Genomic DNA, 26215 nt, shown 5'->3' on the forward strand with positions numbered 1-26215 from the left:
GAACAGTGGGCAGTTTAACTGTTCAGGACAAACAAAGGACTCATGAACAACTATTACTAAACAAACAACAGCTGCGGATCTTTTTAATAAAAACTAAAAATTACAATACCATTCAAAAGTTTGAGATTAGTAAAATTTTTACTGTTTTTTAAATGTTTTTCAAATGTTGTTTTACTAAGGGTTGCATTTATTTAATAAAAATATGATAAAAGCAGTAATATTGTGAAATAATACTTACATTTTAAATGTTTTGCAATTTTAATATATCTAAAAATTCCTGTTTCCTCCAAAAGAGACTGGTTTATTATGGTTTTTGAGGGAAGCATTCAGCATTTTTCTTCATATAATGGACTTGATTGGTGCCCTGATTTTGAACTTCCAAAATGTAGTTTAAATGCAGCTTCAAAGGACTCTAAATGATCCCAGCAGAGGAAGAAGGGTCTTATCTAGTGAAACGATCTGTCATTTTCTTTCGGAAAATAAAAAATTGTATACTTTTTAAGCACAAAAGCTGGCGGAACTACAGATCCAGTGTTTACAAAGCAAACACGCAAAGTCAAACTAATGCTGTTTACAAACAAAAAGGTACAACGAAAACTGACAAGTTTTCAGGTTTGAGTCATTCGTTCATCATGTGACAGCCCCATAAGATGAAGGAATGACTAGAAAAACACGGAAGACTCGAAACAGGTGAACTAATTCCAGTACAGAACCTAATAGGGTGTTGCACATAGGCGACTGAACGAATCACTCCCCGAGATGACTTGTTCTTCCCGAGTCACATTAAAGATTCGTTCGAAATGAATGAATCGTTCACGAACGACACACTAATTCGTAGCATCGTGAACGCACATCCTAGAGCCTGTGCTACACAAGCTTTTGTGCTTAAAAAGTATACAAATTTTTCAAAAAAAATGACAGATTGTTTCACTAGATAAGACCCTTCTTCCTCGGCTGGGATCGTTTAGAGCCCTTTGAAGCTGCATTTAAACTACATTTTGGAAGTTCAAAATCAGGGCACCAATGAAGTCCATTATATGGAGAAAAATCCTGAAATGTTTTCCTCAAAAACCATAATTTCTTTACGACTGAAGACAGAAAGACATGAACATCTTGGATGACAAGGGAGTGAGTAAATTATCTGTAAATTGTTGGAAGTGGACTTCTACATAAGTTCACAAAAAAAATATTTGTTTAAATTGTTACTGCCTTGAGTTATTATTTTGGAATAAATGTAAAATGCTTAAACACTAACTTGATGAGATTTATACTTTAATGGCTTTAATAAATATAATATTGATTACACTGTTAATGGAAAAATATAAAATAGAATTAATTTTTCGTTTATTTAACTGAAAAAAATGTGACTGGGACATGAATTTACATTTGATTAAAAAAAACTTCTCAGAACACCAACGCACACCACTTAATAACAACACAAACTACAAAATGCATATACCGTTTTATTTTCCCTTTTTTTCTTTGTAACAATAAAAATTAAAGTGCAAATCAGAACAGGAACACCATGCAGTGCATAACTTTTAAAATACAAACCGCACACAGACAGGAAGTGACACGCACACGTGTACAGTACAGTACAGACATGTAGACACTGACAGGCAGAGGTCGTCTCCCAGCAGGGCTCGGGAACAGGCAGAAAACATTATTCTCATGTTTCACACATACTACACTACACTGGAGAGAAAGGGAGGGTATAATATCCAGCACAAACGCCTCTACATTGACAAAAATACACTAACATGAGCTGAAGCCATGGCTGTCACACTAATGCCCCTGTCGAACTAATGGGGGCCATAAAGTTTCTGACCAGGTTCCACAAAACACAGCTATAAAGCTGATATAACAGACATTAAACTGTCATAAGAGACTTTTGCTATCTGGCATCTAAATATGACAAATGCTAACCACAACTGCATGTACACATTCCATCCAAATCTGATCCTAAAGAGATAGTTCACACAAAAATGAAATTTATGTCATCCTTTACTCACCCTCTTCTCTTTTGCTGAACACAAAAGAAAATATGTTGACCAAATAGTTGCCGGTAGCCATTAACTTACATAAAACACTATGGAAATTAACTACTACCATCAACTGTCCAGTAACTAACATCATCTTTTGTGTTCAACACAAACTCATACAGGTTTAAAACAACATGAAGGTGAGTTATTTATAAAAATCTTGTCATTTTTGGGTGATCTATCCCTGTAATGTAGTAGCAAAGTCCAGCAGCAGGGGGCGATAAAGTCCCTAAACTATTTTCTTAAGCTTTACAGCTTTTTTTGTCATAAAAGTCACACTGATCCTCAAAGTGACCTGGAGTGAACTTGGGATTTGTGGGGAAAATGTTAAGAATGTGTAAAGGCTTTAACATCCGGGAGGAATTTCAGACTGTGCAATATTTTTCCATGAAAACAACACCATAATCCAGGCTAATCTTCTCCGGAAATGTCCCCCAGCAGAGTAGTTTCCACCTAACTGTTAAACTTATTAGAGGCATCACATCTATTGCATTTCATATACATGATATGAAGTGATTTGTGCGAGAACTTTCCATCTTTCTGTTTTACATTCAGTTAAAATGGTACAACTGCAGCCGTGTGTCATAAAAATACAGCATACTTATACAAAACACGCAAACGCTCGGCTCATGCACACAACGCTAGCCATTCAACCGTTCCTTACAGTACAAGACAGAGGGGTAGATTCAGGAAGACCACCACATCTATACAAATACAGTTTGTGATAACGTCCTTATGGATTATGAACCAGCAGGATTAAATATGACTAAGAGATTTAGCTTGTTACTAGTTCAAAACATAAAAACGGTCATTTAGATCTGTTGATTGAACCAAAAACAACTAGTATTGACTCCTCTCATTTTCAGTCATTGTCCACTGCTGTTTCCCGACTGGCTGTGGTGTTGTTGTCCATTCATACACGTTGGCACAAAGACAGCTACAGCAAATCCACTTCCTGAATCCCCACTGAAATCCACCTTCTTATGTCATTTGTTCACAAGTAACACTTAAGAGGTGAGCTTAAATAAAGAATAAATATGTGTAACTAATAAATACATTGGAGCTACTCCATACAAACAACCACACGCATAAACAAAAATGTTAAAGCATATTCGATTAGAAACAATAAAGTTCACAATCTATTTAAGGCATCCCAGGGAAGGGGGTCATGTGTCGCGCTCTTCTAAATGCTATTGGCTTAGGTCACTTTTTGTTTTCTCATCAGATACACACCACCAATATAATCTTTAAAGCAAATCTAAATATGCTACCAGCAGGGTTGACAGGTTTTTTCACAGCAAAACCGGCTCAATTGCTACTCAAAACTAGCCTGAAACTTAAAATACATGCTAAATTCACACCCCAGGGGCTATAAATAACGTTACTGGGGTCGCTTCAACCCGTGGACATGAAAAACAACCCACGGCAACAGTGTTAAAGTAACCCAATTTTGCGGGAAAACGGTGGACTTGGCAACACTTGTTACCAGTCAAAAGTTTGCGATTGATTATTTTTTAAAAATGTTTCTGAAAATCTCTTCTGTTTTCCTGGGTTCATTTATTTGATCAAAAATAAAACAGTAAAAAAATGTGAAAAAATATTACAAAATAAAATAATTGTTTTCTATGTGAATATATTGTAAAATGTAATTTATTTCTGTGATGCAAAGCTGAATTTCCAGCATCATCACTCCAGGCTTCAGTCACATGATCCTTCAGAAATCATTCTAATATGTTCTCAAGAAACATAATCAATGTTGAAAATAGTTGTGCTGCTTCATATTTTTGTTATATTTTATTTTTCAGGATTCTTTGATGGAAAAAAGTTCAAAAGAACAGCATTTATTTGAAATAGAAATAGATCATAAATGTCTTTACTGTCATTTTTGATCACTTTAATGCAACCTTGATTAAAAAAACATTAATTTATTATTTTTTCTTACTTATCCCAGACTTTCGAATGTTAGTGTAACATGGTTTCCAAAAAAATATGAAATAGCATAACCGTTTTCAAAACTTGTTTTTTGAGCAGAAATCAGCATATTAGAACGATTTCTAAGGATCATGGGATACTGAAAATTCAACTTTGCATCACAGAAATAAATTGTATTTTACAATATATTCACATAGAAAAGAGTTATACTGGTTTTTGTTTTTTTTTTGTTTTTTTGATCAAATAAATGCAGCTTTGGTAAACAGAAGACATTAAAAAACAAAACAAAAAAAAGTAACTTTTGACTGGTAGTGTATTACCTATAGAAATTGGATTTTTTTTTCAGTTGATCAATTATATATCCATATCAAAATCAGTTTACTAATTTACATTTTTTAAACAATTTACAATAGATATATAATAGATATAAACTTGCTACAATTATATTTTAATACATAAACATTGTAATATATTAATATACTTTTCAATTGTCAAATGCCTCGTAAAATAATTTTCAATATAGTGTTAAAATCTAGGTTCTAAAGCATAAATACATTTGATAAAGCTGAATGTGTCATTCAGGATGAATGCTTTAATAAGCTCTTTCTGGCCATTTGCAGTCTCAAGCATTGTGAATATTTTAAGGCCGTCTAATTAAAGACTCACTCGTAACAACAAAATGACTGGCACATTCTCTACTTCAGTCCGTCTCTGTTCTTCTCTGTTTGCATTTTAGCCATATCAAGGCACAACACTGAAGCTCTTCGGCTGGTCTGTCTGCCTTCATCCAGCATATTTGTCTTTCTATGGCAGCAGCACAGCTCATGATATAAGCAAGGCCTCTGGGACAGACACAGATAGGTCACGGTCAGGCTTTTCCACCGCAGATGGTGTGTATCATCAGAGATTCACTGTGACGTTTAGCAACAGCATTTACACTGCTCTTTGATAAATGCTCTCTGGAAAACACTCGATATAAGCTCTTCACTCCATAAATTACCATTTAAATAATATGAATAGATATGAACTCTTTGTAAAATAAGCAAGAATCTCTAATATAATTAAATAATGATCTTTGCTCTGTATGCATAAACCTATTTTTGATATGTCAGTGCAATCAATAGCTATTAAACTAAACTATACAACTCAAGTGACTGATATGAGAATATAAATATACTGTATAATACATATTGTAAAAAAAAAAAAAAAATGTGTATATAAAATCAGAAGTATGTTTATAGTTTTATAACTATTTAAACTTATGATGATGACGAGAACCTTTGACTAAAGTGGCCCTATAAGGTTTGGACAGAATGAATGTCACTGCATTAGATTAAAAAAAGAAAAAAAGGTAGGTTTAAAATAATAAAAATGCAAATAGTACGAATTATGTAAAAAAAAAAAAAAAGTATCTGATTGTCAAACATCAATGGAACTAGGGGTGTTAAATCGATTAATCGCGATTAATCGCATCAAAAATAAAAGTTTGTGTTTACGTATGTTTCTTAAATATATAAATGTATGTTTGCATGTATTTATACATACATTTAAATATACACAGTACACACACATTATGTAAACACAAAAATCTATTTTGGATGCGATTAATCGTTTTGAAAATCCCTAAATGGAACATAATCAGAATTTATCCTTTATAACCTAACTTTACAAATTGTGTACTGATGGCTTCACTATGATTATTGGTTTAAGGGATAGTCCACCCAAAAATGAAAATTATCCCATGATTTACTTACTCTCAAAGCATCGTAGGACCTTATGCTATGCCTACTTCCTACATCATCCACTGGAACGCCACTCTCTCGTGAACGTGCATATGACAGTTAGCGGAAGCTAGAGATTATTCACTTCAAAATTCACTTTAGAAGGCCTTTATTAACCCCCTGGAGCTATGTGGAGCACTTTTTATGATGGATGGATGCACTTTATTGGACTTCAAAATCCCAACAGCCATTCACTGGCATTATAAAGCTTGGAAGAGGCAGGATATTTTTTTAATATAACTTCTGGGATGCCTTGAGGGTGCGTAAATCATGGGGCAATTTTTATTTGTGAACTATAACTAATGCAATGACTTCCATACATTTGTAGGTGTGGCTATTTGTGTCCAAAAACTCTTCATGGCACCGTATGTTTGTGCCGCTACTGTGGGACTGACATAAAAGCACCCAACTCTATAAATCACAACCCTTAACCCTTCACCTGTTGACTGTAAAGAGGTAAAGACCATCAGATGATGGTGTGTTTTGATGCTTTGCGTACGGATGCACGGGTCTCAGCGAGCCAGGGTAGTGATGAGGCTGGCACACATTTCGAAGAAGTCCATGGTGTGGCTGCCCTGCCGCGGTGCCAGCAGAGGTGTGCTCCCAGTCAGAGAGCCCGGCAGAGAGCTGCTGAGCTGGGGCATTTCAACAGCCACGGTTGCAGAGTCGATGCTGAGGCGTGGCCGATGGAGGCCGGCTGTAGAGCCAGAGCGCTGGGGAGTCGACGACCCGGACTTGTGCTCAATCGTATCGTCTGAAAATGAGTAAAAGACTTTTTAGATTTTATTCTTTAAATTTCCTGATAATTTACTCACCCCCCATGTCATCCAAGATGTTCATGTCTGTCTTTCTTCAGTTGAAAAGAAATTTTGTTAATTCCTAAATATTCCAGGACTTTTCCGTCGACTGGCCCCCCGGAGTCGTCAGCCCTTCCTTCACTATGGCTCCTCTCTCCGTCGCTGCACCGTGGGTCACCTTCATGTCTGTTGCCTGGGCCCGCCTGGCTCTTCTGCTCCAAAGCCCTGATGTCTTCTCCCTGGCTCCTTCCTCTGTCTGATCCGCCTTAGCTTTTCCTGTCTCTGTCCTGGCTCCACCCTCCAATGTCTCCGCCCTGGATCTGGTTGTCATCCTTCTCTCGGTTGTTCATCCTCCTCCTGAACCTCAACCAGTCACCTTTTCCATCCCACTGCCACTCGTTTGTCCTCCTCCGAAGTCCCTCTCTCTCCCGCCCTTTTGTTGTTTCTGCGGCACGACGTCGTGCCTTCCGGGAGAGGGGCGGGATGTCACAATCACATGGACTTTGTGTTTATTTTCTTTCATCCCATGTGTTCCTTTGACCTAGTTTCTGCCTACCTTGACTACATTAGTCAGTTGACCTGTGTCTTGTTAATTAACCTCATTTGTCTTTAGTTCAGGGCCAGTTATTGTTACCTGTGTGTGTGGACTCTTCCTTATTCCTGTGGATTTAATAAATATCTGTTTGGACTGTCTTCTTCATCATGCACTCCTTGTCTTTGCACCACGCAGTGCTGTGACACATTTGTGGTTAAAATGTGCATATATTTATATTTTTTTTTAGAAAATGACAGATTGTTTCGTTAGATAAGACCCTTATTTCTCAGCTGGGATTGTGTAGAGCCCTTTGAAGCCGCACTGAAACTGCAATTTGGACGTTCAATCCATTGACTCCCACTGAAGTCCACTATATGGAGAAAAATCCTGGAATGTTTTCCCTTCAAAAACCCTTAATTTCTTTTCGACTGAAGAAAGAAAGGCATGAACATCTTGGATGACATGGGGGTGAGTACATTATCAGGAATTTTTTATTCTGGAAGTGAACTAATCTTTTAGTAATATAATTAAAAGTCTGAAAAGACTGACTGATTGATGCTCACCATCAATGCTCTTGAAGTCGAGCAGGTAGCTACGATTGTCCACCTGGTAGAGCTGCAGACTCATCTTCACAAAATTCCCAGTGACTGGATTCTTCCGGCGCACTCTCAGGTGATAGGGGTTCACCACCTAAATCCCACGACAACCAACATATTGATATATATCGTCTCACTAATCAAACAAGAACATTTGTGTTTATTTCTGAGCCACTCACTTTCCACTCGTACTCCAGCTGTTTCATGGCACGATAAACCTCAGCCATGATGTCGTAGGGTTTGCTCTGGCTCCGTATGCCCAGATGCCATTTTGCTTTCTTCACCGCCAGCGGTTTGGGTCGAGTAGTGTTGAGGGCATCGAGAGGGCACCGTGCCTTCGGGCTATCGGCCAGAAGCGGAGGCATCCGTTCGGGGTGAGGTTTGACCCCTGGTGGCAGAGGCATGCCCTCCTCCATGAAGGAGCCAGTTGGGGGACTGGAGGCCAGGTAGAACTCACTGGCCTGGTTCATGATTCTCCGGTTGTCAATGATGAGGTGGTACGCCACAGCCAGCTGGTCTTGAGGGTCTCCGCTATAAAGGCTGCTCAGTACTTCAGCTTCAGTGCATTCAAACTTCTCACACACCTCCCGCACGGCCTCCTCATCCACCACCGTGGCGTCGTACGAGGGGTCCTCAGGGAAGAGGTAGCCAGGAAGGTCCTGCTTAAACCACTCATGCTCTCTGTCATAGAGGAGGGAAGAAAATACAAGTACTGAAAGGTACTATAAATTGGACTGTATTTATTATTAATAAATAGGTGAATTTATAGTATATTTCTGTAACTAATAACCTGATGTCTTTGATAGTAGCTCTTTTCAGTGGGTCCACTTGCAACATAAGCATTAGTAGACTGGCTACTGAGCGGTTGAGGTATTCTGGGATGTAGAAGACCCCTCCACGGATCTTTTTAAAGAGAGTGGGCACGTGCTCGTCATCAAACGGCAGAGTCCCACAGAGCAGTGCATAGAGAATGACGCCACAGCTCCAGATGTCCACCTCTGGACCCGCATACAGCCTAAAACACAACATACACATCACTAAATGAATATGTCATTACAATGACTCTAAATGTCTATCACTCTGAATGAAGCTTAGGTTTCCAGCGATGTAAAGAACAAGACGACAATCAGTATTACATTAAAAATGGATGAAGGTCTGATATAATATTTATGTGCAGTGTATTCATGCCTTGCATACTACACAAAGCACATAGCTTGGCTATGGTTTGCTGGACTGCTGGTCCTACAAGCCAGACCTTTGACAATCAGAATGAAAGAAACAGTTTCAGACCCTGCATAGACAGCAACACAACTACCACGTTCAAGGCCCAGGAAGAGAGTAAGGACATTGTTAAAATATTACGGTTGAACCACTAATATCACATCGACTCTTTTAACAATGTCTTTACTACCTTTCTGGGCCTTGAACGTGGTTGTTGTTTTGCTGTCTCAGCAGGGTCAGAAAGCTCTCGGATTTCATCAAAAATATCTTAATTTGTGTTCCAAAGATGAACAAAGGTCTTACGGGTCTGGAACGACATGAGGTTGAGTAATTAATGACAGAATTAATTTCGGTCATTTTTGGGTGAACTATCCCTTTAACAGATTTGGAGAAATTTTACATTACATCAGTTGCTCACAAATGGAGCCTCTGCAGTGAATGGGTGCCGTCAGATTGAGAGTCCACACAGCTGATAAAAACAGTCCAGTTCATCAGTTAATATCTTGTAATGTAAAAAGCTGTGTTTTTGTGAGACACAAATCCATTATTGAGGTGCTTTAACTTTAAACCGTCACCAAAATACAAGACCATAATCCATAATAACACTTCAGTTCCTTGAAAAGTCCATTCTCTGTTGTCCTCTCACACCAAAATCCACAAACATATCTGTTTAGAACTGTTTTGGATTGTTTTTCTTGTAAGCAGTGCTTGATCTGTGCATATTTCTCTCCTGATTCAGACAAGAAAGCAATATTATGGATGGAGTATACGTATTTCAGCTGGAAGCAACAGTTTCAAGTTAAAATGTTGACGGATTATTATAAATGCTTGTTGTGTGGACTACTTGCGAATTATTGTGATGTTTTTTTTATCAGCTGTTTGGACTCTGATGGCACCCATTCACTGCAGAGGATCCATTTTGTGAGCAAGTGATGAAAGCCATTGAAAAAATGTGGTCCAAATATGTTTCAATGAAGAAATAAACTCATCTACATCTTGGATGGCCTGAGGGTTAGTAAATTATCAGCAAATCTGGCCGAGAATTGTACATGATGTACATGATCTGGTTGACTATATTAAAACTGACTTTATGACCTCTCACCTTCCTGAGATGACCTCTGGTGCAGCGTAGTTTGGTGACCCGCAGCTCGTTCTCAGGAACTCTCCGTCTGACATCATGTTTGACAGACCTGACAAAGAGCACCACACAACTATACTTAACACAGACAGTTTGACTGGCCAAGACTAGCTCATGCAAGTAAATAAAATGTATTTCATGGCAGGTACAGATACAGTGAAACTCAAACTATATTTGACAGTATGACATTTGTAATAAAAAATAAGTAATACAAAGTTGTACATTTTATGAAATTAGATAGAATCTTTAAAATCAAAGCATTTTCACTAGTGGTCTCAAACGTGTGGACCCTGTATGTGTGGAGTAACTCAACAGATCAAGCTGCAGGGCAGATTGATGTATATTTCTCTTTGCCTCTGTCTGTGCTCTTCTGTGGATAATCAAACACCATGCCTCATACAAACCACATGAGTGGACGTGCGGTAAAACTGCAGCCGGTTGCTTGGCAACTATCCCTCACTGTCTGCACAACATTAGCTTTCTGTGTGTGTGTGTGTGTACCAAAGTCAGCGATCTTGGCATTCATGTTGCCATCCAGCAGTACATTTTCAGGCTTGAGGTCTCTGTGCACCACCATGTGTCTGTGGCAGTAATCTACTGCTGAGATGATCTGCTGGAAAAGACGTCTCGCCTCTGTGTCTTCCACCTGCACAAGAGAGACCCAAAAGAGAGATTACTATGTAAAACATTATCCTAAAAACAACTATTTGTTCTCTTTGGGTTTAAGCTATATGTGTTGTATTTGATACCTGGCTTTCTAATGTCTCTAGAGCAGTACTTTTCTGAAGTAATAGCAAGAATAACTTTTATATTGTACATACTAGTTCTAGATCAGTACTTTCCTGATACTTTTCTGAAGTAATAGCAAGAATAACTTTATATTGTAAATAATATTTAATGATTAAAATGTATTTAATTTAACAAATGTGTGCTTACTTAATAGTTTATTATTCCTAGAAAAATTGTGTTGAAAATCTGTCGAATGTGATACAGCAGGTATTTCAGGTATTAATTTCAATTAAATTATATTAAATTAAATTAAATTAAATTATTAACTAAATGTATCATGCCCATTGTCCAATACAATAAAAAAGTAATTAAATAAAATTAAATTAATTCAATTAAATAAAAATGCATCATACCCACTGTCTAAAACAATGAAAAAAATAAGTATTTAAATTAAATTAATTAAAATTAATTAAACTAAATTAAATTATTCAATTAAATGTATCATGCTCACCGTCAAATACAATGAAAAAAATCAATTATATTATTATATTAATTTATATTAAATTAAAATTTAAATTAAATTAAATGTCACATGCCCACTGTCCAATACAATGAAAAAAAAAAAATTAAATTATTAAATTAATTTATATTAAGTTAAATTAAAATTAATTAAATAAAATGTATAAATTAAATTAAATGTATCATGCCCACTGTCCAATACAATAAAAAAATAATAATTAAATTAAATAATTAAATTAAATGTATCATGCTCACTGTCCTATACAATGAAACAAAAAATCAATTTATTAAATTAATTCATATTAAATTTAATTAAAATTAAATAAATTAAATTAAATTATTAAATTAATTTCAGTGAAACTATATTGAATTAAATGTATAATGCCCACTATCAAATACAATGAAAAAAAAAAAATAATAAATAAATTAAATTAAATTAAATAATTAAATATATCATGCCCACTGTTCAATACAATGAAAATACATACATTACAATAAATTATTAAATTGAATTAAATTGAATTAAAATTCAATTCAGTTCAATTCAGTTATTAAACTAAATGTATCATTCCTACTGTCCAGTGCAATGAAAACATTAAATTATTAAATTAATTTAAAATTAAATAAAATTAATATGAATTAAATAAAATTACAGATTAAATTAATAATGTCCACGATTACAATACAATACAATGAAAAAATTAAGTATTTAAATTAAATTAAATTAATTAAAAATAATAATCTACAAAGATATATTTAGAGTGGGATATTTATATACACATTTGTTATATTACACAGCCTGCTCTATCATTTTAAAATAACTTTAAAACATATTTTCATATATAGCAAAATAAACAATGCAAAAAAAGTAAAAAAATAAAAATTAAATGACATCAAATTAAATTGAATTAAATTTGATATTTTACACACACACTAACCATTTATTTAAGTTCATTAAATTCACAAAGATGAATGTATATATAAATGCATATGTGCATATATAATATGTATGTATATACCTTAAATAGTTAAAACACCTTAAAATGACTCCTAATAATATTTAATCTTCATGTGATGATACTAAAACATAGATAACTTATATTCTTAGGTCACAGGGCCTCTTTTTATGACAGTTAAAAAAAAAAAGACCCAATTTACCTGAATTATTCCTGCATCCAAGAACATCATGTCACTTAAACAATTCAAAAAGTTGGTGAAGTGTTTATGAATTAAGAATCTAAAAATAAAAAGCCTCCGATCAAATTTCACCATAGTCAGCTGTGTGTTTGTGCACACAAACTAAACATGTCCTGCAACATGAACCGTCGGACTGTGCCATTGTAGGCAACCCACATAACACAAAGACTGAGCCCTATAGATGAACTCCCTGACGCTTCCCATGAACACTTCACTGGATCAGCTGTTGTTTGGATAAGCTGGATCCCCATAACCCCAACAGGTCTGGAAGACTCAAAGGTTAATCCACGCTCAAATCCACACCAGAGCCACAAAAGAAAGTTAAAGCAGCTTTGGGCTATTAGGTGACCAACACAAAAATAATAAGCCACATTTCTTAATAACTGGGAAAGTGGTGTTTCCATCATTGAATATGATGTTAGAACACTAGTTTGTGATGTTCAGTCAATATCCAAAGCAGGTATGGCATGCAACTTTGTACACAATGTGAGAAAGTCACTGGCCTTTCCCATAAGAGCCTGCAGCTGACTTTATTAGTAAAAGCTCGACAGATGATTCTTACCCTTCCATGCTTACAAATATAGTCAAAGAGTTCCCCTCCAGACACATATTCCATCACCATGAAGAAGTCTGTGGGAGTGCTGATCACCTGATACCTGAAACACACCAGAGAAAACAACCACAGAAACTCAACAAGAGCCTTTAATGTTGATGCTGTCAACATACAGGAAAACAGAGCTCAACAATAAGGATGGCCAATGGCCTGAAGGACACTGTCTTGATCATATACATGTGTTTTTATAACTTTCGAAATGAAAAGATTCCTGTGATATGCAATACAATTTTGTTGCAAATTCATTTTAAAATCATTATCTTGATTTGAGATAGTCTTACATCAAATACAGTGAGAGATGAAAACTCTATGCCATTGTTTTCCAGCAAATAAAATTAAGTAACACAATTTATAGCTGTCAGTGTGTTAAACATTATAGTTATATAATTTCCAGCTATTATTTAAAAACCTGAAAAATTATTTGCTAATTGAATTGAATTACATTCAGGAGGCACATTTAATTCTTTGCTGGCATACCACAAATATGCTGCCAACAATTAAATATATATAATTTTAAATTATAATTATTTAATAAATTGTTTGTCAGCTGAATTGAGTTGAATTGATTTTAAATTCTTCACTAGTATATAACAAGTATGTTACTATATAACATTTTAAGTTATAATTATGTTAATAATCAATTTAATTTAATTTAAGAGACGTTTTATTTTATGCTGGCATATAACAAATATGCTGCCAACAACTAAATATATATAATTTTAAGGTATAATTATTTAATACACTTTTTGTTAACTGAGTTGAATTGAATGTAGCTTTTTCACTAGTATATAACAAGTATGTTGCTATATAAAATTTAAGTTATAATTATTTTAATAAACAATTTAATTAAAATGTTAATTTAATTTAATTTAACTTAAGAGGCAAATTTATTTATTTTTGCTGGCATGTAATATGTTGCTAACAATTAAATATAATTTTGACTTAAATAAATTAAACAATAAATTATTTAATAAATAATTTGTTAATCGAATTGAGTTTAATTGAATATAAATTCTTCACTAGTACATAACCATGTTGCTATATAAAATTAAAAAATAAATTATTATAACAAATAAAGTTATATTTATTTTAATAATCGATTTAATTTAATTTAATTTAATTTAATTTAATTTAATTTAATTTAATTTAATTTAATTTAATTTAAGAAGCAAATTTATTTATTTTTGCTGGCACGTAACATGTTGCCAACAATTACATATAATTCTGAGTTTAATAAATTAAACAATAAATTATTTAATAAATAATTTGTTAATCAAATTGAGTTTAATTGAATATAAATTCTTCACTAGTACATAACCATGTTGCTATACAAAATTAAAAAATAAATTATTATAACAAATAAAGTTATATTTATTTTAATAATCCATTAATTTAATTTAATTTAATTAAGTGGCAATTTTCATTTTTTGCTGGCATATAACAAATATGCTGCCAACAATTAAATATATATATAATTTTAAGTTCGAATTTTTTAATAAATTGTTTGTCACGTGAATTGAGTTGAATTGAATTTAACTTCTTCACTAGTATATAACAAGTATGTTGCTATATAAAATTCTAATATAAAAAAGTTATAATTATTTTAATAAACAATTTAATTAAAAATGAATTACATTTATAATTAAATATAAATTAATTTATAATTTTAAGTTTAATAAATTAAACAATAAACTATTTAATAAATAGTTTGTTAATTGAATTGAGTTGAATTTATTTAAATGAAATTCTTCACTAGTATGTTGCTATATAAAATAATATATTATAACAAATAAAATTATAATTACTTTAATAAGAGATTTAATTGAATTGAATTTATTTAATTTACATTTTTTATTAAACTTAATTCAGTGTATTATTTCATTTGATTTAATTCATTGCATGTAACAAATATGTTTCCAACAATTGAATATATATATAATGTTAAGTTGGAATTATTTAATAAATTGTTTGTTAACTGAACTGAGTTGAATTTAACTTCCTCATTATATATAAGTATGTTTCTATATAAAATGTAAGTTATAATTATTTTAATAAACAATTTATTTACAAATATGTTGCTAACAATTAAATATAATTTTAAGTTTAATAAATTAAATAAATAAAAAGTTTGTTAACTGAATTGAGTTTAACTGAATTGAAATGTACATTTTTAAGTTAGAATTATTTAAGAATTATTTAATTTAATCTTTTTGCTGGCACATAACAAACACGTTGCCAACAATTAAACAATTATATAATTTGAAGTTAGAATTATTTAATAAATTGTTCGTTAATGAATTTAAATTCATTAAATTTAAAATGTAATTTAATGTAATTTAATTTAATGCTGCCACATAACAAATATGTTGCTTATACATATTGCTAAAGAGAAATTCAGTCAAGGCAGGGTTTAGTCTATAAAAACATCTCTTTGTAAAAACAACTAAAATGTATTGGATAACAATACAAGACAATCAGCATGTTGAGGAGTACTACCCTACAGTTCTTAGAAACAGAAATGTTGATGAAGGTCAGAAATGTTGATTACAATTTCTGCAGGGAAACCTCCTTCTCTGCTTTGTAGTTGTCCCTGTTTATATTCAACAGAAGAGCCCTTATAATGGGAGACAGCCTTTCAAACAGCAGTAGAGAAGGACCTGAGAGAAGGCCTGTATTCCTCAAAGGGGTTTAATATGGAGAATACTCAAAGAGTCTGCGATACCTGATGTGATTTTAAATAAACATAATGTAATTCTACAGAATCTAATCACCGAAAAAGAATGATAAAAGCAGAGAACAGAACATGTTGCGATAAAACAGAGCAAATTCACAGAGACGCACAGCAGGGGCTTAACGTGGAATGTGTCCAGAATACAATAACACCTATTGCATTATGATTAGAGACAAGGGGAATAAGTGAGAGTGGAGAAGGAGACTGAATGATTGAGACACGAGAGAGTACAAAGATTATGCTGTCACTATTTCTATCACTAACTTCTGATCACAACAATCCTGAAATTAGTGAATGTCAGAACAAGAAATGCACTGCATAAAATGTAGCTGAATGTCATTCTACATTGGTCCGTTTTATCCAAATTAAAATATGGAATGTATTTGGTTGTCTTTACACTTTTGTTGTGTGACTTTTAATTTGTAGGTCTGTCTTGTTCCTGTTCACCTGTGCCTTATTATCCGATTAGCTTTTGTGTTTGTTGCTAGTATCTTGTTGGACTCTTGCTGGTGAGTTTTGTTGCTTGTTTCTTGTGCTCCTTGGTTTTGGTTTCTTGATTTATTCACAAAAACAGATTTTAAAGTAGTGATGGGAGAAACAGAGCTTGTTGATATTTTGAGTCAAATAAACCAACTGCTTCAGGAAATGATTAAAACTCTTCAAACATGCATAAAACACCTTTTACAAACGTTTTCCTGAATGTGCAATCACTTTAATGCTAATCAGACAAATAAGAGGCACTTAACTACTACATGTTCTGTGTTGTACAAATGCTAAAAACTAAAACTGACCTGAGATCAGTTTAAAAGCCATATCAGGGCTCAACGCTAAGGATTTTTTTCTACTGGCCCGGTTTTAATATTTAGGATAATATTTCCAATATTTTGCGCTTTGTGAACCGTGATCTTGCTCTGCTTGCTACAGTACGTTTTCCTATTTGAGTTCGTCTTCAGCGTCTCTGGTCTCTGTCATCGGGTGTTTAAAGAGTTCGTAATATTTCCACACACATGACATTTTGAAAAATGATTGCATACAGTTCGTGTGCAAGACTGGAACAGAGATCGGTAAGTACTCCACTGTATAAATTAAATTAAATATAGATAATTCATTGTTAGTCGTCAAGTTAGTCGTCAGGATGAGAATTTTGGCATACTTTTGTAGGCTAATTGTCTGTCAGAGACATGTCTCTCTATGATAGCTTGACATTTTTAATTAACAAGGCTTAAAACACTTGCAAATAATAAACCTTTGTGGCGACGCAGCAGTGGCCCGGTCGGGCCAGTGACAAATTCGTCAACTGTCCCGAGCGTCTTTCACGCTGGCCCTGGGCCATCGGGCACTCCTTATTGTCGAGCCCTGCATATAGAAACAGGTTCACTGAGATTGTGCCCTAGCAGTGACCCACTAAAATTTCAAAAGCCTGAAATGTGACTTTGGCAGCTTTGACATGTGCTCTGAACTACTGTTTGGAAATGTGCAAAGGTTTTAAAACTTTAAAAAGCATGTTTTGGTGTTTTCATGTGTTTTCATCAATCAGCCATATTGGTGCCACGGAACATAAACAATCTGAAACTAACAAAACTCGCATATTTTGCTGATTATTGCTGCTGAAAATAGTCAATTACTGTCATGTTTTGGGCTGTACTAATCGGTTGGACCGGGAAGAACATTTGGAGTACTATAGACCAGCGTTAATGGACTTCATTGGTGCCCCGAATTTGAACTTCCAAAATGTAGTTTAAATGCAGCTTCAAAGGACTCTAAACAATCCCAGCTGAGGAAGAAGAGTCTTATCTAGTGAACTGATCAGTTGTTTTCGGAAAAATAAAAATGTGTATACTTTTTAAGCACAAAAGCTTGTGTAGCACAGGTTCTGGGATGCGCGTCCACGGGTCGTTCTTGAACGATTCATGCAATTTGAACAAATCTTTAATGTGACTCGGGAAGAACGAGTCGTCTTGGGGAGTGATTCGTTCATGTCTTGCATGCGCAACATCCTATTAGGTTCTGTACTGGAATTAGTTCACCTGTTTCCGAACTTCCCATCACTACTACGAATCACGTCTTCGAGTCACCACATGTTCATCGTCTGTGTACTCCGGCTCAAAAAGGTAGAGTATGTCGAAAAACTCCATCTTATTTTCTCCTACAACTTCAGAATCGTCCGACATGTTGTACCTTTTTGTTTGTAAACAGCGTTTGACTTACTTGCACTTTCTTAGTCTTTGTAAACACTGGGTCTGTAGTTCCACCTACGTTCGGCGTGACCTTTTGACATGATTCGTGAACGCGCATCCCAGAGCCTGTGCTACATGACCTTTTGAGCTTAAAAAGTATACAAATTTTTATTTTCCGAAAAAAATGACAGATCGTTTCGCTAGATACGACCCTTCTTCCTCGGCTGGGATCGTTTAGAGTCCTTTGAAGCTGCATTTAAACTACATTTTGGAAGTTCAAAATCAGGGCACCAATGAAGTCCATTATAGGAAGAAAAATCCTGAAATGCTTTCCTCAAAAACCATAATTTCTTCACGACTGAAGACAGAAAGACATGAACATCGTGGATTATTATACTTGGATATTATTTTTTTCCTGTATTTTTGATCAAATAAATGGAACTTTAAAAATCGAAATACATGGAACATTAAAAACCTTACTGAATATTACTGTACATACACAAAATATTACTTTTTGAAAGTCTTATGCTCACCAAGACTGCATTTACTTAACTATTATTTTAATATATTTTAAAACGTAATTTATTTGTGTGAATGCAAAGCTGAATTTTCAGCATCATTACTCTTTAGTGTCTTTAGTGTCACATGATCCTTCAGAAATCATTCTAATATGCTGATTTCAGAACAGGCCATTTTTGCAGCTTAGCTTCAGTAAATGCTAGAGAACATAATTGCTATACGAGCTTCCAGCACACACCAGACTGGACCAGGATGAAAACATAAGCAGGTCAAAGTTGGTCTTTTCAGTAGGACTCATTAAAATCAATTACTCGCACACATCTAACCATACAGTGAAAAGAAATCTGTTCTGACATCTTCAGTCAAATCGCTTCTGAAGCATTTGCCCAAAAAAAGCATTACTCATCAAATCTTTGTCGTTAGTGAAGTTGAAGCTCATAAAAGTGACAGACATCAAGTACATAATGTCAGCACGTGTAATGATCCTTGTAATACTCCTAAAGTTTTAATTGTGCTATTTTAAAGTCTTCTGAAATTGCAGTTAAAAGACACAAAGCTTCTTAATATCTTTAAGAAGCTTAAGTTGTCAGTTAATCTAGTGTAAAAAATGATTTTTCTTTCAAACAAGGTTGATAATCGGCTTACCAGTGCACTGCACAAACATACTCATTATGATTTTCAGCTGATTTTGTTTCTATTGATTGTGTTTTTCGTGTTTTTCTGTGTGCGATTGACTCACAGCTTGATGATGTGTGGATGTCTGAAGAGCTTGAGGTTCTGAATCTCTCGTTTGATTTTCCCCACAACATCGAGACTGCGGATCTTCTGTCTGTTGAGGATCTTCACAGCAACTTTATGTCCTGTTAGCTGGTGCTCTCCAACTGTTGGCCAAACATACACACATCAATGAAGACTCAGCTGAAATACCATCACCAGCAGTTCGGTATTGTAAACACAGCTGATGAAAGATAAGTTTTATTCCAAAGAAAGCAAGCATCGGCGCTGTGGGCCGGCGACCTCCAACACAAACCTTTTAAGAAAACAAAGAAAGAGAGGAAACTCTCATTTCAGGTCTGAGCCCTCTATTCAAACAAACAAAACCTGATCTACTCGAGAGTCTGGACTTTCGTATACTAGCCTTAAGACAATTGCTTATATAGTATTATATAGTGCTCAGTAAAATTATGAAAACAAATACCCAAATTTGTTTGATTTGATATATTATCAGTCCTGCACGTTATTGTAGCAAGCAAGAGATATTTCTATAAAATGGCAAAGGTGGGGATCCACACACACATACAAGACCTCCCATAAACTGATATTGCTATTTAATTATAATAACTACACTCTGACCTACCCCACACAGTGGGTATTTTCTTGTATGCGTGTGCGCGTTTTTTTTGTTTGTTTTTTTTTTTTGACCCTTATGCTCACAAAACAGTATTATTTGAAAAAAAAAATAATTGCTGGTTAAATAAATATATTTAATAACATATTTAATGATACATTTTATATTTAATAAAAATGTAAACATATTTTATACAACTATATAAATATACAAAGTTTGGGATTGAAAGGGTTTATATATATATATATATATATATATATATATATATATATATATATATATTAAAATTTATTTTATTTTTAAAATAAGTCTTCGTGTGTACCAAGGCTACATTATCAAAAATACAGTAAGACTACAATTTAAAACATATTTGTAAAGATATTTATACAACTATAAAAATACACACGTCTGAGATTAGAAGGATAATTAAATGAAATTTAATTTAATTTAATTTAATTTAATTTTATTTAATTTTATTTAATTTTATTTTATTTTATTTTATTTTATTTTATTTTATTTTATTTTATTTTATTTTATTTTATTTATGTTTTTAAAATAAGTCTTTCATGTGTACCAAGGCTACATTATCAAAAATACAGTAAAACTACAATTTAAAACATATTTGTAAAGATATTTATACAACTATAAAAATACACAAGTTTGGGATTAGAAGGATAATTTAATTTACTTTAATTTAATTTAATTTAATTTTATTTTATTTTATTTTATTTTATTTATGTTTTTAAAATAAGTCTTTCATGTGTACCAAGGCTACATTATCAAAAATACGGTAAAACTACAATTTAAAACATATTTGTAAAGATATTTTATACAACTAAAAAAATACACAAGTTTGGGATTGGAAGGATTATTTTATTTTTATTTGATCTACTCGAGAGTCTGGACTTTCGTATACTAGCCTTAAGACAATTGCTTATATAGTATTAGATAGTGCTCAGTAAAATTATGAAAACAAATACCCAAATTTGTTTGATTTGATATATTATCAGTCCTGCACGTTATTGTAGCAAGCAAGAGATATTTCTATAAAATGGCAAAGGTGGGGATCCACACACACATACAAGACCTCCCATAAACTGATATTGCTATTTAATTATAATAACTACACTCTGACCTACCCCACACAGTGGGTATTTTCTTGTATGCGTGTGCGCGTTTTTTTTTTTTTTTTTTTTTGACCCTTATGCTCACAAAACAGTATTATTTGAAAAAAAAAATAATTGCTGGTTAAATAAATATATTTAATAACATATTTAATGATACATTTTATATTTAATAAAAATGTAAACATATTTTATACAACTATATAAATATACAAAGTTTGGGATTGAAAGGGTTTATATATATATATATATATATATATTAAAATTTATTTTATTTTTAAAATAAGTCTTCGTGTGTACCAAGGCTACATTATCAAAAATACAGTAAGACTACAATTTAAAACATATTTGTAAAGATATTTATACAACTATAAAAATACACACGTCTGAGATTAGAAGGATAATTAAATGAAATTTAATTTAATTTAATTTAATTTTAATTTATTTTATTTTATTTTATTTTATTTTATTTTATTTTATTTTATTTTATTTATGTTTTTAAAATAAGTCTTTCATGTGTACCAAGGCTACATTATCAAAAATACAGTAAAACTACAATTTAAAACATATTTGTAAAGATATTTATACAACTATAAAAATACACAAGTTTGGGATTAGAAGGATAATTTAATTTACTTTAATTTAATTTAATTTTATTTTATTTTATTTTATTTATGTTTTTAAAATAAGTCTTTCATGTGTACCAAGGCTACATTATCAAAAATACGGTAAAACTACAATTTAAAACATATTTGTAAAGATATTTTATACAACTAAAAAAATACACAAGTTTGGGATTGGAAGGATTATTTTATTTTTATTTTATTTATTTTTTTATTTTTTGTATTTTTATTTTATTTTATTATTTATTTATATTATTTACTATTTTATGTTTTTAAAATAAGTCTTTCATGTGTATCAAGGCTACATTATCAAAAATACAGTAAAACTACAATTTTAAAACCTATTTGTAAAGATATTTTATACAACTATAAAACATATACAAGTTTAAGACTGGAAGGATTTATTTTATTTTATTTATTTATTTTTTTTATTTATGTTTGTTTTTTATGTTTTTAAACATATATGTATGTGTGTGTGTGTGTGTGTGTGTGTGTGTATACAGAAGTCAGTTAATAGAGCTGCACCCACAATCTACATGTCTACTAACAGTTGAAGAGTCACTTGCAAACAAATGTTCCTCCCCTGTGGATATTTAAGTCCAGTGACACCCTAAGCATGCAGTATGGAGGGAGTCAAAGTGGCTATATTCATACAACACACCTCACTGCTGTACAGCAGGGCCTTCAGTATTACCAGACCAGGAATAAATCGTTTTTAAACTGTTAATAAACTGCTTTTAGTATTATGGGTTTCTCTGAAGTTACATCACATGAGAGCACTTAAACCCCAGTCATGGGATCTCATGTGGAGCCCAATGGCTGTTAGATTTCCCGTCTTGATAAAATTCCTTAGGCTCTGCTCAAGGACATTTGCTCCACTGGTGATTGATGATAAATGCAAACTGTTCAACCTGTTTTGCAAGTGTTAGACTTTTGGATTTGTCTCAAAATCCGAAAAGCGAGACTACCTAGACAGCAATAATAACCCCTAGACGTTGTATCTTTCGTTATGTGAATGCAAGGAGCATCTTTCTCAATTGATGGCCATACAGAAACATCTGTGCATTCGTATGAAATGCACAGATCACTAGAAAAGAAACCATTTTAACCCCCGCTCAGGACCCCAGAAGTTAGCCGTTTATCATGCCAAAAATACATCGTGTTATTTATTGTGATATACTTTTCTTCTTATTCAAAGTACCCAATACCCTCAATATGTAGTACAAATACTGTATATAGTGGTAGTGTAAAAACTTGTGCATATACAAACCTGGGAGGGTTAATCAGTTAGTGGTGTGCTAAACTCTCTTAATCAGCTAGAAGGAGGGGTTTCCAATCCTGCTCCTGTCTAGCAGCTATCCTGCAGTTTAGCTCCAATCCTAATTAAACATACTTAAACTATCTAAGGTCTTCAGGATTACTAGAAACTTTCAGACAAGTGTGTTGGAGCTAAACTGTGCAGGACATTGGCCCTCCAGGACAGGATTGAACACCCCTGAGCAAGAGGTAACGCTAACGGGCTAACTAGTTAACTTGTGAGCTCACTGAAAAACTGAAGAGTAAATGCAAATTTGATCATTGATATCTATTATATGATGCAAAATGTTTTAAAAGACCTGTTTACATAGGCACTGAATACAAACAGTCTTTCACATATTTAAATCTATTTTTAAAAATACCATGTTTAACACCTGAATGGACCCTTTTCACAACCTGGATTGAAATTTTTCCCGTTATTAACATTGTAAGCCATTGTAGCCAAGCTTTTTTTTCCCCCTCATTTGTAAAGTTATAGTTACATCTGGAAAACAGGATGGAGCTGTAATCAAAACTGTGTACGAAAACGATAACAAGTGCTCACTGTTTTACTGTCTCTGTTGAAAACTGCAGTGATATGTACTTATTGGTACGTAGCCTAATTTGCTGCTTATGAAAAAGTTCCCAGAGGTTTTATTTTTAATTTTATTTGTTATAGTTTCCATTCATCTCTGCAGAGGATTACTCATGATGACTTCTGCTCCATGGAATCATGAAAAATGTAAAAAGTGTCCTTATTTGGCGAAAAGCAACATTACCCATGATTCTGCAGAGAAATCTCCACCAATCAAATTGTCATCAGGGTCAGAAATTAATGAAGGCTTGTGGCAAAAATGGCAGTAAAATGAACAAAAATGCCTCATAAATTCAAGACAAAGCGGCAAAAAATGCCCCTGCACAATTAAACAATTATGTCGTGATGTCGTGAATAAAATGAAGAACGAATCAAGCACGTTTCTGTTAAATTTAGGAATGCATTGGCCAATCAGAGGCACTTAGATTTTTCAGTGCTTAAAAATGCTGGAGCTGTTGTTAAGTGTGCATGATCGCAAATTCCCTCATGATAAACAACACAGTGCAGATACAATGTAAATAAAAAATTAATTTCAAAACTTCAGTGATTATAACAAGGTCTTTTGCATAACGTCATGAATCCAGAACGTGATGTGCCCAAAATGAAACAAAAATATTTTATATTGTTTTCTACATCGATGTTAATAATCATTATTACTATATAAAGAACAATAGTCTATGATGTATAATTTAGATACAATTTTAAACAGTCTGTTGTTATTGACAACAGTTAAAAATATTGATTCAAATAACTGGGTAAAGTAAAGACAACATATAATTTTTATAAAAATAAGGTGATTAGAAAAATTTACCTCACAAATGTAAAAATAGAGAGAAAAAAAAACAGGAAATCAATTCCAGGGGGCAAATATTGCCCCTAAATAAATATTATATATATATATATATTTTTTTTTTTTTTTTTTTTTTTTTTTCTAAACTATAGCAAATAAACTGTGATAATGTGAGAAATTTTAAAGGTGTCTGAATAAATTTTGGTTTGACCGTAAATCATTTTTGATTATCAAAATACATTTGTTCAGACACAGTTTAACTCTGAGTTTTTGTCATATTTTATTACCATTTTCTAAACTATAGCAAATAAACTGTGATAATGTGAGAAATGCTGAAGGTGTCTAAATAAATTTTGGTTTGACTGATATATATATATATATATATATATATATATATATATATATATATATATATATATATATAATATTCATTATTATAAAATTACATTTTTACATCTGTACTTTGTAAGTCTTTAAATCATTAGTTTATTTTTCCATCGATTTTAATTTCTCATTTGCAATGCTTCATGGGATTGCAATTCTTTCTTAAATTAAAGCCATTAAGTATGCACTCTTTTATGATTTTCAAATACCTTTTTGCTTCAAATAAAAGTTTCTAATGTTGTGATTTATCTTGTAGCTGGTTGGTTTGGTTTACAGAATGTAAACAGACTTTTCAAAATTCCAAATAGGAAAAATACTTCCGGAACCAAGGCCTGAAAAAGGGGGTGGGCTAAGTTGCACTCTATAGAATCAGGTTGGGGTAAGAAGAAAGTATGATTCCGCTGGGGGACTGAATGTTTTCAGACGCCTGGGTCCCTCTAGCAGCTGTGCAAGATGGAAATGAATGAATGGAAATCCTTGTTTAGGAGCCACACTGTCTAAAAATGCTGCAGAGGCAAGCACACTGTCTAGATAGGCATCACAGTTTGAAAACACAGCATTTGAAATAATGCACACAGGGCATCAATATATTGTTTTATGTGCAGATGCATGTCTTTTAATGCGATTACGTCTAATGCAATAAAGTTTAACGTTAATAATGCCCAGCAAAGCTCAAACACGGGGTTATACCCGTGCGAAAGGTCATTCCCAAAATGAGCGGCATTCCCGCTCGCGCTTAGAATAGAAAATGACTGCAAGGTCAAAGCAACACTGCAGGTAAAATATATTCACAACAACATTTATTCCTGTTCTGCTTTTACTATAATCAGAAGAATATACGTTTGAGACAAACGTTTTAAAGATTTCGCAAATTGGGTGCTGGGAATTTATGCAAATAACATGTTAAAGAGCGCAGCTCAATGACTGGTCGCACTTCAGGGAGGATGACAATGCATTAAAATTTGTAAAATACCAAATACTGAGAAGGCGTAAATACGACAGCCCTAAATATTCCCGTAATACCAGACAGTTTCCCAAATGTTGTCATACTAAACATATACACAAACAAGATTGCAAGTGTAGCGTCTACTGTGGTGCTGAAAGAATTTCCAGCTCTGCGTCGTATTCACTAACAGCACACGCACTCTGGAGGACGTTAGCGCAGGTTCTCCCTACGCAATCTACACTACGTAAATTGCGCACAACGTCCGCCGGCAAGTTCAGCACTAGCAAGCCCGAAATCATACGTTCGTACTGTCATTCCATGCAACATTCAGACACGTATAGGAAACGAATAGACTTAACTCTTCACTTTTCCAAATGTCCCGACTCCCAGCGTGTCTCCGAGGATGTAGTGTCCTATCTTTACCCTGCCTTCGTGTTTCTGCTTTTCAGCCATTTTACTATGCGAGATCCTCGGGCTGCCTTACAGGAGGCGGGATTGAGCACATGAGGTAGAGAGAGCTGTACTGAACCCCTCTAAGTGCTGATCTGAATTCAGCTTCAAGGGAACTCTGGAAACTGTACA

At 33.4% G+C, this 26215-nt stretch overlaps 1 protein-coding gene across 1 annotated transcript; it reads right to left on the minus strand.

Annotated features, from left to right (window-relative positions):
* Nucleotides 1-1806: 1806 nt before the first annotated feature.
* Nucleotides 1807-26215, minus strand: prkaa2 (protein kinase, AMP-activated, alpha 2 catalytic subunit). Its single transcript, XM_051138884.1, has 9 exons — nucleotides 25993-26215; nucleotides 19267-19408; nucleotides 13050-13143; nucleotides 10544-10688; nucleotides 10007-10094; nucleotides 8474-8698; nucleotides 7863-8364; nucleotides 7651-7777; nucleotides 1807-6509 (listed from the first exon to the last, which is right to left on the minus strand). Exons 1-9 carry the CDS (start codon nucleotides 26084-26086, stop codon nucleotides 6268-6270), a joined length of 1659 nt encoding a protein of 552 aa, XP_050994841.1. The 5' UTR covers nucleotides 26087-26215; the 3' UTR covers nucleotides 1807-6267.

The sequence above is a fragment of the Labeo rohita genome, chromosome 20 (genome assembly GCF_022985175.1).
Source record: "Labeo rohita strain BAU-BD-2019 chromosome 20, IGBB_LRoh.1.0, whole genome shotgun sequence".
NCBI classification, from domain to species: Eukaryota; Metazoa; Chordata; class Actinopteri; order Cypriniformes; family Cyprinidae; genus Labeo; species Labeo rohita.